The following is a 13,246-nucleotide window of genomic DNA, read 5'->3' as shown; positions in this document are numbered from 1 at the left end:
AAAGTAACATAAAATTATTTCCCTTACATGTCCCAGTGGAAAGGGCAAGGGGCTTTCCATTCATGTTTAAATATTTTTGTTGATGCCCCATTAAACAAGTCAAAAGGTTTCTTTACTGAAGCTTTTAGAGTCTTAGAGCATTTACCATGTTGATGTTCATTGTGAAGCCCCAATGGGAGTTATCACCTTATTTAACCATAGAACACATTTCCAGGGAATACCTGTTACAGTCACTGAATAGAAAATGCTGGTGTGTCGGGTGTTTCTTGCCATTAAACAGCCTATAGGTAGGTTGGCAAATAACAAAAATATTCCCAATGACCCTAAATATGAGGACTGACCAGTGATTGATTTTAATAATGAGTACTGTAAGAATTTCAAGGAAGGGTGTCTAGAGTGCTGTGTATGAGCTTGACAAATAGAATTATTATTGCTATTGTTTCATCTCCTGAATACTGTGACTATCAAAGAAACATGAAGAGCCCACATGAACACAGTTAAAGGACCAAATGCTTCTGCTTACATCCTTAGCTTTAACCAGAGCTGAAGATTTGTTTAGAGGGAAGAATTAGGAAATGGACCTAGAAAGATAAATTTGACACCAAATTAGAGAGGAAATTGTACTTGGGATTAGGGTCTTTATTCTCTAGCAGAATAGGGTCCATCGGAATCTTTATTAGCATGTTTTTTCTTTGTTTTCTGCCTTTTTTGTTTTTAAAGGTAGGACATTTTTATAACTTCATTATTGCAGGAAGGCGTATTTTTGGTATAATGATGTCACAAAATTCAGGCCTACAATGACCAAGGCCTCCAGCAGGCCAGTGCCAGTGGGAAGGTGAAGGGCCCATGGAAACAACTGAACAGACTGACCAAGCCAATGACTATTTACTGGGGTTAAGGGAAAGGAAAGAATCCAAGATGTTGCCCAGGTTGGCACTCAGGTAAAGGGCAGATGGTACAGAAACAGACATTTGAGTGATGGGGAGCAATGAAGTAGGTAAAGTAGCAGTGGTAGGAATTTCTATCTTAAAATTCCCTGAAAAAGACTTATCAGTTCATCAATTGATTCCCATGGGGAACAATGTTAAGTAGTCCAGTTGTCTTGGATAGTAAATGTAGCAATTCCTCATACATCTAGCTATGCTTAATTCACACTTGCAAGGAAAGTTCAGAGGTGGTTTCAGCCCATTATGAAAAGAAGCTGCTGAAGATGTCAGTATGAATAAAACTTGATTCCATCTTGATGAATCTTACAATGACCCTTCAGGAGGGTTTTTGATTATTTTAATAATGAACACTGAGGAACATTATAGATACTACTGTAAGGTAAGATAGAACTGGATATAAACCACGAGGGAAGCACAGATGATTTGGGGTGAATGATGAAAAGGTCAATCTTGGTTGGTGGGAATCACAGGGCATAAAATGGAGGGGTCTTTGGGCAGATAAGATATTATCCAAGACAATCAAAGCAAAATGACTTGTAGGCTGAGAAAGGTAATGATTATAATAACAATTATTTCAGTAATATCAATAATAATAACTATTTCTGTTGACCATATGCTAGGCACCATGCATGATTCTAAGTGATTTTCATTTATGGTGTTATGTAATTTTCAAAAATGAGATGAGTTTATACTGCAGTAGACAACTGAAACCCAGGGAAGTGATTAATAGCTGATACTTGGGAAGATGAACAGCATTTAGCATAAACTGGTGGGAAGATAAGCTGTGGTCAGACGATCTTTTAGTAGGTCATTGCAGTAATTCAGACAAGAGCTCACAGGCATTCAAGCTGGGCTTCCAAGCTAGGTGAGAATGAAAATCAAGAAAGGTCCTGGTATATTTTTTCAGCAAACATCTACTGAATACCTACTGTATGCCTAGTGTTGAGTTAGGCTCTGGGCAATAGATGCAAATAAGATAGACCCAATTTTTGCTATTCTGGCACTCAGAACCCACCAGAGGACACAGGAGAGAATAAATTTCCTGGCCTTGGTAATAAACGTTGACCTAAGACTAATCTAGATGTGTGTGTGTTTGGGTGTGTGTACATGTGTACGTGGCTGCCTAACCTGGTCTTTAGGGATCTTGAATCTCAGTGGCATTTTCTGTCTGCCTCAGAGCTCTCTCACTGATTGACAGAGAATACAGTGGGGAAGCCGGGGGGGGGGTGTGTGTGTGTGTGGAGGGGGTTGGGGGGTGGAGGTGGAGAACGAACTCAGCTGCAAGCCAGACAGAGACAGACATCTTTGGAGGTACCACAGCTTGAGAGAGGAAAAACATTTTTCTTCAAATTCTTCTGTTCCGTAGGTCAGGGTAAGGATTAGGGCAACTGGCATTGAAATGGAAGAAAGAGGATAGAAAAATACTTATATTTTGCCATTCCTCAAAATACAGACTAGACTGTCTTCCTTACTGCATGTGTATGTAAGTCTATTCCAACCCAGTATCCCAATACCAATACTGCAAAATGTACAGTATTTCGACTTGTTCCCATGAACTCAGAGTAGTCCACACTCACATTACCCAGTTTATTTTCCCAACACTCCTGTTGGGCTGATATTATGAAACTTTCATGGAAACCAACTCAAAGGTTAAGTGACTTACCTACAGACACATAGCTATGAGTGGAGAAAGGAATAGACAAATGTCTCCCAACTCGCTTTCCCCACATAATTGTGAGTCTTAAAAGCACATTGGAATGGTGTTCTTATAGCCTCAGGGAAGAAGCTGACCCTAAAGTTATTGAATAATGTCTTGAAAGATTGAATTAAAATTAATAAAATAATTAAAAGAAGTAAATTCTTAAAAGAGCTTAAGGCTAAGAGCATTTCATTCTTTGAGCTAAAGTTAGGAAGAATGAGGGTTTGGCTTTTTGAGACTAATTATAATCATGATCCAAGTTATTGTCTATAAAAAGAAAATATAATAGTAATTTTTTGCTCAGTGATCTACAATGCTTATTTTCCAAACAACCAGATTGATGTGTTATATGTTCCTTGGTGAATATCTGTTTTTCAGTTTTTGTGAATGTTTATTTGTTCATCATTTTTAAGGCATATTTCAATGTATACACATCAGATCATTAACCATTTCTTTTTTTGGGCGGATAAAGAAGAGAAAAATAATGGTGTTTTGTTTCTCTCTCTCTACCAAAATTTTACTATATTTTATTCAAATTTTTATAACTGTTTTCATTTAAACTTAGTATAAATTTTTTGTTGTTGTGCTTTACACACAACATAACCACTCAACGTAATAGCTTAGGCCTGAAATACATCAAAATAGCCCAACAAAAAATATTTTAAATATGGCAGTCTTAATTGGAGTTTAGGAAATAAATCTCTGACTATAGTAATTTATTCACTAGAGCTGTTGTCTCAGCAAAGTATTTCATCTTAGTTTCCAAAGAGCTACTAGTCATTACTAAATATATTTAAAGTCAAAGCAAAAAAAAAAAAAAAAAGAAAAGAAAAGAAAGAAAGAAAAAAATTCTCTTTCCTTCTGGCCAGATATACTAAAAAACACTCAACTGGTAAGCAAGTCATCTGCAACTTTTTTTCTTTTAAAGATCAGATAGGTGATAATGCCCGTGTAGTTAATTAATAAAATAAGAAGTATTCACTGGGGAAACTTTTATATCACAGTATCTGTTATGAAGGATCCCATGCTGTAGGGACAATAACGGGGTGCTAATTCTGAACGCACACAGTGCCGTCCTACAAAGACATCAAGATTTGTAGGAAATCAACCCTCCAGCAGTCCTGGCAAGCCAGACTGACCCCAGCAAATGAAAATAATCAAAAGTAATTAGAAGCGTGCTGGACTACTCCTCGGAGAGCCAAGCGGGAGAGTAAACATGCCTGAATCCTCGAGCCACTGCAAAGGCCCATGTCTGAGCTGTTAGGTGCCCTGACCTTGTCCACATAAAGATGTGATTTATGAAGTGCAGGGCACAGCAGCAGGGCTTCTGTCTTCTCCTGGAGAACCAAATTACTGAGGTGGAGATTAACATGCTTTCAGTAGGGCCCATTTCCAGACCAAGGGAAATTTTTTATTTACATTTTTTTTTTTTACCTTTAATTTCCTTTTTTCTTTTCTTTCTTTCTTTCTTTTTTTTTTTTTTCCCAACAGTTTCTTCCCCCACACCCATAGATTTAAAAAAAAAAAAAAAGTCCATCAAGTGAGACCAGAAATATCTTTCCTGATCAGGGATGATATTTGTTGGTGATTATAGACATTCAGAAACCTTTTTGTTTGTAAATTTATTGTTCTAGACTGTTTTGTTGGGGTCTACCTACCCAGGACCACAGAATTCACCTTCAAATTTAGGAGGCCCATCTTGTGAGATACTTCCCTGATTAAAACATATAAACTAAAATTAAACAAAATATTACCTTTGAGTCCATGGCTTTCTGATCTAGTTTCTCTTGCTAGATGTTATGCTTCATTACAAAGCTTACTCTTTAGGTAAAAGGATTTGGGAGAAGAACTTGTAGGTGGTCAAGAATTTGGAGGGAAAGATAGTAGAGACAAATTGGAGTTTCTGTATTGGGAAAAATATTTATATGAGAATCAGTGGGGAGTCTCTTGAATCCTAAAGACATGTATTTTTCTTATCTTTGTCTCAGTTAAGTCAAATTTTACAAAATCCTATTCCCATGTGGAAAAGGAAGCATTGATTTTCTTCTTAAACACACATCAATATCTATACATGAAGCTAATTTAATTAGCAGGCAGTTATTGTTCGGCCAAATGTCAATTTCTCAGATTATTTCATGCTTCTTGATGTGAACTGTATGAAACAAGATTTAACAGGATCTCCATGAATGAAACTGCACCTTGGAAATTTAAAAATGCACTTGTACGTTCTTGAAAAGCTACAAAAAAAAAAAGTGTTAAAACAAAAATGTCAAGCTTGAACTTCAGTGTATATTTAGCCACTTCAAGAAACCCAAAGCTGTGGAATTAAGGGAACTCTACTTAGGCTGAGGTTATAAAGTGCCTTCCTCTATAAACTAAAAACATAATGTCAGGGTGAATGGGAACATACTTTATTAACTTTATGGTATTGAAAACTGCCAGCAAGTTGTCTTGTTTTTAAATATTGTCCTCTGCAGAGTGTTACAGGGCTGTTTGTCCACAGGAAGCCTATTAAAAGTGGACAGTGCAGTTATTTCATCTGGCTTTGGCTGGACTGCTTTTCTTTCCTTTAATGATGTGCTGGAATGTACCATGCCCATAGGGTCTCCATTAGCAGAACTTTTACTTCTGGGACAACCATGAAGTTTAAGGCTTAAAAGAGGCATCAGCTTACAGTCTTGTGGGAATCACTTGAATACTGGAGCACTAACTTCTTACTGCTTTAACTAATATATTGACTTATTTTAAATAAACAGTTACACAATGAAGGCAGAGTCAGTGGCCTTATTGGAAATCTTTGAGCGTTTTAAAGATTCTGCAATCCACGCAGATGGGGGAGGAAGGAAGGGGCCTGAGGAGGGTTTATGCCCTTTTCAAACCAGGAAGAAAACACATTAACCTCTCCCACCTCAGCCCTGCCATCAGCCAAAGGGGGATCTTTACAGCTCCCAGAAAAATCTATCAACTCACACTTGAACCTCATATTTTCCAGTACCTTTTTCCTGGTAAACAACAATTAACAGAATGAGACAGAAAAAAAACAATATTTTAATTCCTTCTGGGGAAAAAAAATGTTTTAAAAGTATGATTCTCTTTTTAAACTCTGCTGATGAATCACTCTATTTTCTGCTTTCCTCAGAGCTATCCATTTGTTCTATCTAGTACATTCTTCCACTCCATTCCCTTAATATTTAGATCATTTGCCTTGATACATGTTTGCAAATTAAAGTTGGTTTGAGATTATAGTAAAACCATTATTTTTAATAGCCCATTTCAAGGGCAGCGCTAAACACTGCAGAACACGCATGTTACTGATTACTGCTGAGCAGACAGCGGCTTTTGCAGATTAATTTGTAACCAGGAACTACTGTAAACAGATTTCACCAGAAATCCCAAGGAATAAAGGGAATTGGTGGTGGTATTTGGCTCCTTGTATTTATTTATTGTTTTAGAAACCTCCTGATGGAAAGCAAGTTAACCAGGGAGAAAAAACAAGCCCCTTGCAGCAGTCTTCTCCAGCCCTCTGTCTCCTCTTCTGTTTCACTTTTGGTGGGAGGAGGTGGGTCAGGGTCTTCTCCTAAGAGGTTCTTTTAACAGCAAGAGGCTCCTTCCATGAGAAATGAGGCCCATCTCACGACCCAGGGATTTCAGGACCCTACTTTTAAACTTCCAGCTGTGTCGTCCGGAAAAAGTGAGGGGACTCTGTCTTTACACGAAGTTATTGTAGAATCAAACAAGAGAGGGGGCGGAGAGGGAGAGCTAGGGAGAGAGATTAATATTTAGTGTTTGCCCGGGTCCTTCTAATGATTTCCTCTAGCCTTTCTCACAAGTTATTCAGTAGAGAGCAAGACTGATGACGATATTAATAAAATAATAATGACGAGGCTAAATAATCCCCCATCTCTCTAGATAAATCTTTCAAGGTTTCAGAGAGAGGGCGTTTACTCTTTTGGCCCTGTTTGGAGAAGAGAATGTCTTACGTAGAGCGAGCCGTTGCTCAGGCCGGTGTCTGCGTTGTCTGGACTGCGGGGTGCACTCGGCCAGGAGCCCGGGAAACGCCGGCGGGCCCACGCGCTAGGCGCAGGGCAAAGCCGGCGGCTCGCGCCGGGCGGGCGGTAGCCGGTTCACCTGGGCGGTTGGAGCCGAAGCCGCAGTCTCAGCGCCTTAATTCGGGGCGCAACGCCATCTACCGGCCTCCTGCCGCATCTGCAAGTACCCAGACCTTTAAAAGTCGCCCCGCCTCCCCCACCCAAACCCAATATAAGGGAAAAAAATTCGGAGGCCCTTTCCACGAAATCCTAATTTAGCCAGGACCTTCCACTGATTCTACCCGACCTTTTGTTTATCCACCGACGTTTCCTCCTTTTCAGAGCTGCTTTGTAAAGGGCAAGGAGGCGGGGGCCGCGGGGCCGGGGTGGGGGATTGGGGCGCTGAGCTCTCAGACCCCCTGATCAGGCCGCACTGTCTGAAGCAATCGGTTCCCCAGATTACTTGTATTTAATACACAATGCATCATAAAACAAATCCCTCATCCTGACAGGAAGAAAATAGAACAGCTCATAGCTTGAGCCGGTCCAATTTATGGCTAAATTAAAAAAAAAAAAAAAAAAAAAGGGCTCCGACAATGGGCAAGTTGAGGAAGGGCAGGAAATCAATGGCAGCAAACCGGGGGCTCTTAAAGGTTCTCAAGCGCCGAACTCTATGGGAATATCTGACCGGGTTTTAGGTTATTTACAAAGGATTTTTCCTGTCCTACCTACCACTGCTGTGCGATTTTCCCTCAAACAATGGCCATTATCTGAAATAACAGTTCAATGTCACAGATAACAGGCCACCGAAACGAATTAGTCACCACCTCTTGTCATTTTCTCTCTCCCACATCCCTCCCTTTTGTTACTATTTTTGTTTTTAAATCAGCATTTTGGGGAGATATACATCTACTAGATTTACACGTCTGTTTGCACTTGGAGAAAACAAAAAGGGGACTTGGCGGTGTCCCCGTTTGCTGATAAAGTTTAACATAAGCGCGCTTTCCATAGCCTTTCCCTCCACCCCTCCCCCTCGAGGGTCCCTGGACTTGCTTACTTTGCTTCACTTTCCATTGTTGAGCTGAGAAGTTGGATTTGTTCATTTGTTTTTATGAATGGAGTTTTGTGATAAAAAGCATTTATTTCCATTTAACCGGTGGGTTTTACTAAATTTTCCAAGGTTGGCTAAAGGTAAATTCGGTAGGTTCTTATTTGTCACGCATTCCCTATATTCTTTCTCCCAGTTCTGTTTCTGAAATGTTTTGATAAAAATTGACCATATATATTAAAAAGTTATTAATCACGGTACAGTACTGATCCCCCAAAGCAACATTTATAATGTTAAAAGTTTAAAAATAACCTGAGTTGTCGAACTGCTTAATTCCACTTTTAGACGTTCATGGTGTTTTAATTAAGGTATCACAGAATATGGCAAAGCTTACCAGATAATTGTCAATCTCTCCAAGCCCTTAATATGCTATTTGGGCAGGTTATATGCAAAAAAAAAAAAAAAGTTTCAAATTTTTAAATTACTTCCTTTAAGAAAAATATGATTTGGAAAAGTAGCATGTTCTTCAGCTGACCTAACTGTAATAATAGAGGGAACAGAGTATGAATTTCAGTAGTAATCACTAGAAAAGATGCTTAGCAGAAAACTGGAAATGAGCATGTCAACTTTCACTGTTAGGCTGCTGTTTTCTGAGAATTTCTAACTAATTACTAGGTTTAGCATTAGCCAGTGTCTCTTTACCCTAAACTTCATTCTTGCTCCCTCCAGCGCCCCACCCTCAGCCTTGGTGCCTACACCCTCACACCCCCCAAAGCACTTCTCCACCCTCTCACTCTCATCCCCCATCCCCCATCTCTGACTTCTCCAACAGCGCGCGCGCACACACACACACACACACACACGCACGCACTTAACACTTGTGCTTTCAGGACATCGAAACAGAGGATATTTCCCAAGGGAAAGAAATTCTGCCTGGCGAGATCTCCCCATTGGTTGTTTACTCGGAGAAATCTACATGTTTAAGGGGGATGGTGTATCCATAATCAGTCTGTCCCTATAGGACTTGGGTCTTGGCGACCTTTTTGTGACCTCTCCCGCCAGAGGAGGCTGCTGTCACTTTAAAAATTTACTGAAAGAGGAGCCCGTCTGGCTTCCGATCACTCTGGGCGGCGGGAGATAGCTCCCTTTCTCCCTCGCCCCGGGTTCTTTCTGGATGGCCGAGCAGATCCTCTTTAAAGAGACAGTTCATGAAATAGAAACCCGGCGGCTGCGCTTGGAGTTGCGAAAGGGGACGATCCCGTGAGGGTCCAGGACTGGGGAAGGCGCTGCGGAGGATCTAAAAGGGGGCTAGAGCTCCCCTCGCTTCCCCAGGCCCCCCACCTTTTCAAACTCTCCTCCTCCTGCCTGTTTTCCCCCCCTTGGAACTGGGAGAGAGAAGTGGAAGAAGTTTTAGTGGGTTTCAGATAACTTTCATTACACATCGGGCTGATAAGAGCAAGAGAAAGTGAGAAAAGAGGGAGGTGATGTGAACCAGAAGGAATAGCTCCGAGCTCATTTAGGAAGGGGGAAAAAAAAAAGCCAAAACACACCAAACCCGGGTCACCCAGACGAGAGGAGACTTCATTTCTGGTCTTAAAAATACACTGTTGGCGGACAATAAATCTGAAACGCGTGGTCCTGGCGAGCAGATCCTAGAGACGGACAAAGTTATCAGAGACCTATTCGGAAATCGAGACGCGAGGCTTTCTTTTTTCTTTTTCTTTCTTTTCTTTTTTTTTTTTTTCCCCTTTTTTCCTTTTTTTAACATCCCGAAATGTGGTTCGGGATCGTTTGAAAGGATTTTCGTGCAGGAAAGCTGGGGGCTGCTGATAATTTTATTTTGTTTGTTTTAATTCTTCTGTGATTGCCTTTTATTGCTGAGTTGAGGCCATAGAAATCTTAAGGTAAGAGAATTCACTTAAAAAAAAAAAAGTCTTGGCGATGTGCATAGTTTGTAACTTCGGACAGTTTCCTGCCTTGGCACCCCTTCTGCGGGGCGCCCCCCGCCCCAACCCCCCTCCCCCCCAGCCTTCTTTTCCTACTTGCCCGCAGTCTCGCGGAGCCCTGCTGCTTATCTACGTTGCTGGGACTGGCGATTTCCTTGTTCCTCCTGTGGAACGGTGCGGTCTGGACGCGTCTCCGGGGTGGGTCGTCCGGCCTTCGGTGGGTCTCTCTGCCGGCTGTCGGCCTTTTTTCCTCTAGCTCTTCTCCTACTTCCCCTCCCTCCGTGTGTCTGTCCGTCGGTATCAGGGACGCAGAAGGTGGGGTTGCCAAAATCTGAATTCCTGGCACCGGCCACGCGACTTTGGAGCCGCTTTCGGCCGAGTTCCACCTTGCCAAGTAACAGCTTTGCTGTCCAACATCGTGTGCTGCTTCGCGAGAAAGTCACATTCGGACCCTTTGGCTAGATTGTGGGTGTTTTTTTTTTTTTTTCCCTTTCCCTTTGCTGTTGGTTTTTTGAAAGGGCCTTTCTCTACAGTCCACCTAAAGGGAATTCTTTTTTTTTTTTTTAAACTATCTTTGGAACTTGACAGCTTTTAAAAACACAGGAGTGTGTTAGATGAAATGACGGAAGATGTGTTCTTACTGTATTTTATTCGAGATTTCCGAGACGATTAAGACATTTAGGAGACAAATGCAGTTCTGCTAGCAAATCAAAAGTGAATAATTCACCCAGGGGGAAAACGTTTCTGGAGAAAGTTCAGCTTTTGTCTTGGGGCAAGATTATTGAGAGTAAGAAAGTTAATATGTTGGTGAAATATTTGAATAATCATGTAACATATATGTAAAAGACATTCTTTGGAAATGAACCTGTTTTTAAAAATTAATTTCACTGTTGACAGTGGCAGTGGCAATAATGTTAACACGGAATAAAATTACATCTAGAATTTTTATGTGCAGTATATGCAATACTTAACTCCCTGCCCCCGCAAAAGGGAATGCTTAAAAGCTAAGGGGATAGATGATGCTTGACTTTGAAATTAACAAGTTTTCCACCTCTGTCTGCAAATATGAAATGGAACTGGTGTTGCATTTCACTGACTTCACCTTATTTCCTTCATTAAATATTTCTCTAGTGTGTGAGTAGAATTGCCTTTTTTTCCTGCTAGCCAAGAAAACAAGTAACAAAAGATAAACCAGAAACTAAACAGACAAAAAACAAACGAAACAAAAATCCCAACTTTTTACTATTTTAAAATGTGTATTGCTGCTGTTATTTATGCTCCCCGTAGACATCTGCGGGGTGGGGGGCGCTGGTGGGGGTAGGAATCTCAAGTTTCTATTAGAGTCACTCAGCACTGAGAGTTGAAGAAAACAACTTAAAGTTTGTAATTTTAAAAATAAGAAATTGTTAATATCTGTCTGTCTCACTAGAAAGGGTATTTAATGTAGACTTTCTGTTAGTGTGAAGAGGTGTCTTGAAAAGATTTGATGTGTGTGTGTATGTGTGTGTGTGTGTATGTGTGTGTAGCAATTATTATCCCTATCTTCTGCTTTGATTTTTCTTTTTTAAATTGTGGGACTACTTACTGCCTTTTAATTGCCTCATGGCCAAAGGCTTATTCATAATGCCTCTTGACTAAGAGCTCTCAGAGCACTGGGCTTCTTCTTGAAGTTTCTGGGTGAGTTAATGAGTTGAATCTGCAACTAGGTGATTACCTGAATTCTATGCAAGATTACTTTTGGTCTGTATAGACCAAGAGTTTAGTTTAGTTTAGTTTTTACTTTCACATAGGTGTAGATACAACAGGGTTCTGTGGGAGTTATTTAATGCCTTGTTTTTTGTTCTGGACTGTCTTATTTAGTTTGTGATAGGAAACTTCCTCAAGTTTGCATTAACTGATTGACATTAACAATTAGCAGCCTTTCTAGTTACTTGCCATTAGGTCAACAACTCTGCAGTTTTTAATATTGATGTTTAAAACAATATTGCTGCTAGTGAATCAGAATAGTTTCCTGTAAGTATGCAAAACCTTAAGAATGGACATTTCTCCTTTCAATTTTTGTTTAAGGTATCCTAAGTAATGATTAATATTCAAGATAGGCCAAATATAAAATCTCATGAAAAATAACAATACACAACCATAGATAATGATGGTAACTTATTACAATATTATTATATATTTTTTACTTGAACTAGATTTTTTACTAAACATAAAATTAAAACATGCATTGACATGTGTTAACTAAAACATTAGATTGCCATATTTTACATGACTGTTTACCAATCATTTGTTTTCATTTATTTTTCTTAAGTTTGGTCAGAAACAAACAAATATGAGACAAATCTTATTATCTTCTTCCATTAACAATGTGATTTAATTGTTTCATGGTAGTGAAATACAAAGTGAAAAGGAATTTAGTAATATTTAAAGTTTTTTAACTGAATTAATTTAAAGGGCAAAAATGTGAAAGTATATGCTTAATGGGAAGGTAATCTGAACCTAAAACACTGACTAGTTTAGAAATATTAGGTTAATATGTGCTGTTCAATATTATTTTTTGTAAAAATCACGTGGAGTAAAATTAAGTCAATAGCACTCATTCATGCATAACGAGGAAACAAGCATTTTAAAACATCAATTGATCAATTTTTGCAATAATGTACAATTGCTTTGTTCTTTTAAAAAATAGTACATTGCTGCTTCTAAGATAACTTATTGTTATTCCTCCTCTATTAATATGCATAGTGCCTCACTATTTTTTTGCAGGATTTGAAGGAGGACTATACACTTGAATAAAATATTTTCAAGCAATTAACCATTCTAAAGAATGAATTGATATGGAAATTGATTGTTCTCATCTTCTTCCTTCCAGATCTTAGATGAGTTTTGCAATGTGAAGTTCTGCATAGATGCTAGTCAACCAGATGTAGGAAGCTGGCTCAAGTACATCAGGTTTGCTGGCTGTTATGATCAGCACAACCTCGTTGCATGCCAGATAAATGATCAGGTATGTTGTAAAGATTTTCTTGTCTTTCTTTGAGAGTACTAAAGTATCAGTGAAGCCTGAAGAATAAAAATAACAGCGAGTTGCAGTAGACCCTTGTGGCCTGTTTGTTGATATGCTGAAAGGTAATGCACAAATATAAGTGAGATGCAGAATAAAGTTATTTACAGTACTGTTTTCTTTCAGTGCTACTTTTTTGGGTAGTTTATTCACTTTGTAACTTCATAAATGCTCTAGTTTTCTGAGTGTGATAGAATGTTCTAAAAACAGAGTACTATTTATTGCTAGCTTTTCTTTACCTTTTTTTTCTTTGCCATCATAATAGGGAAACATTCATGGAAAGTATTGAGCTACTCAGTAACACTTTATGAATTTGTGCAGAAATTGGAAGTGATACACTTGAAATATTATATAGGTTTTTACTTGAAATAGTAGGTAGATATGCGTATGTGTGTGTGTGTGTATATATATGATCTCAGTCTTATCTGACTGCATTTTATGTTGATTTGCCCGTTTATAAAGGAGAAACACTTTTAAGATTAATCAAAATACTCCCTTTTTTTAGCTATACGTG

General features: G+C 39.2%; 1 protein-coding gene across 11 annotated transcripts in view; it reads left to right on the top strand.

The window, feature by feature from the left end:
- The window catches only part of MECOM (MDS1 and EVI1 complex locus), a 547,090-nt gene that overhangs the window by 474,897 nt on the left and 58,947 nt on the right, over positions 1–13,246 (top strand). For 9 of the 11 annotated variants that reach the window (XM_044251750.1, XM_044251742.1, XM_044251740.1 and 6 more), the window contains one exon: positions 12,541–12,675. In XM_044251750.1, the coding sequence (XP_044107685.1) occupies positions 12,541–12,675 (135 nt within the window). Of the gene's footprint in view, positions 1–8,814; positions 9,627–9,818; positions 9,886–12,540; positions 12,676–13,246 lie in introns of those variants that run through there. The other 2 variants (XM_044251746.1, XM_044251748.1) reach the window with 2 other exon arrangements.

The sequence above is a fragment of the Neovison vison genome, chromosome 6, assembly GCF_020171115.1.
Source record: "Neovison vison isolate M4711 chromosome 6, ASM_NN_V1, whole genome shotgun sequence".
Taxonomy (NCBI): Eukaryota; Metazoa; Chordata; class Mammalia; order Carnivora; family Mustelidae; genus Neogale; species Neogale vison.
This window is presented reverse-complemented; position numbering and strand designations above follow the sequence as displayed.